The following is a 1,553-nucleotide window of genomic DNA, read 5'->3' as shown; positions in this document are numbered from 1 at the left end:
CTTGTTATATTAATAATAAGAAGATTGATCTAAATAAATAGCCAATAAGGTAGTTTGGGGATATTTATTTGATATAAAATGACTAACTCATGGAAGTTTGCCATACTGAGTTGATTTTATATAGTGCAAACTGTTGTGTTTTTTTAATTTCTATTCCATCTGGTTCAAAAATGACTTGTAGCAGTATTTAGACTAGAAGATAACTATGTAATGTTTGTTTGGGTTGTTTTTGCTAACTCTTAATTGTGTTGTCTGATTGCTTTTAAGTTTTGTACCTTGTCCCATCACAAGACTAGTCACGGGCTTGGCAGATAGACTGACAGAGAAGATGTATATTTTTTACTTTTTTTTTTTTCTTCTTTTTTTTTCTTTTTAATGATTGGAGTTTGGTGAAAGGGCCTTTTTAAATTTTTGATTCTCTGCCATCCCTATTCCTAGTTCTTGCATAACTGTGAACTCTAGACCTATGGTGGCAATCAGAAATAGCAATTATTACTGATGACTTTTTTTTTTTTTTTTTTAGAGAAAGTCTTGCTCTGTTGCCTGGGCTAGAGTTCTGTGGCATCAGCCTAACTCATAGCAACCTCCAACTCCTGGGCTCAAGTGATCCTCCTGAGTACCTGGGACTATAGGCGCTTACCACCATGCCCGGCTAATTTTTGTTTCTATTTTTAGTTGCCCAGCTAATTTTTTTCCTTTTTTTTTTTTTTAGTAGAGACGGGGTCTCGCTCTTCCTTAGGCTGGTCTCGAACTCCTGACCTCAAGCGATACTCCCTCCTCGGCCTCCCAGAGTGCTAGGATTACAGACATGAGCCACCGCGCCTGGCCACTGCTGAGTTCTTAACATGTACTTTTGCTGGTCGTTAGAATGCAGGAGGTGGAGAGAACTGACATTTAGTTCCTATTATGAGCCACTGATGATGGCAAGGTGCTTTTTGTGTACTACCTTATTTAATCTCTCAAAATGAGAGATGATGCTTATCCCTAATTTATAGGTGAGGAACCCAAAGCTTAGAGAAACTGAGTGATTTTCTCTAATCATCGCCGACTAGTAAGTGAATTAGAACAGAATGTAGATCCAGGTTTGTCTGTTTCCTAAAAATGAGAGTGTAAGCATAAGTGGTCCCCACAATTTGTTAAGAAGCCAGACAAATGTAGTGATCTCCCCAAGAAGATCAATACTAGACAGTTGTTAATTAATAGTCTCACTCTAAAATTTTCCCTCCAATTTTGATACCTGTAGGGCTACAGAGTTATAGAAGAGAAACTTCCAACTATCAGGTCAGAAGAAGAAAAAGTCAGATTTGAAAGGCAAAAAGCCTGGTGCTGCTCAACATTGCCAGAGCCTGCAATCTGTGGAATCAGTCGAATATGGGTATTCAGCATGATGCGTCGGAAAAAAATTGCTTCTCGCATGATTGAATGCCTAAGGTAACTTGAATGTAATTCTTCAAATCATTTTCAGTAGTTTAGGATTTAGGCAGAGTTTTAATATAAAGATTGACATTTAATTAATCATAAGTATATAACCTTTATTTGTATTAATTATAAAT

At 36.9% G+C, this 1,553-nt stretch overlaps 1 protein-coding gene across 1 annotated transcript in view; it reads left to right on the top strand.

The window, feature by feature from the left end:
* Positions 1-1,553, top strand: part of ESCO1 (establishment of sister chromatid cohesion N-acetyltransferase 1) — a 69,478-nt gene that overhangs the window by 63,717 nt on the left and 4,208 nt on the right. Inside the window, exon 7 of the mRNA XM_012652085.1 lies at positions 1,244-1,431. Within this exon, the coding sequence (XP_012507539.1) occupies positions 1,244-1,431 (188 nt within the window). The remainder of the gene's footprint in view (positions 1-1,243; positions 1,432-1,553) is intronic.

This window comes from Propithecus coquereli, unplaced genomic scaffold, assembly GCF_000956105.1.
Source record: "Propithecus coquereli isolate 6110/MARCELLA unplaced genomic scaffold, Pcoq_1.0 Scaffold38, whole genome shotgun sequence".
Lineage (NCBI taxonomy): Eukaryota > Metazoa > Chordata > Mammalia > Primates > Indriidae > Propithecus > Propithecus coquereli.
Note: the sequence above shows the minus strand (reverse complement) of the source record. Positions and strands in the feature narration are given on the sequence as shown.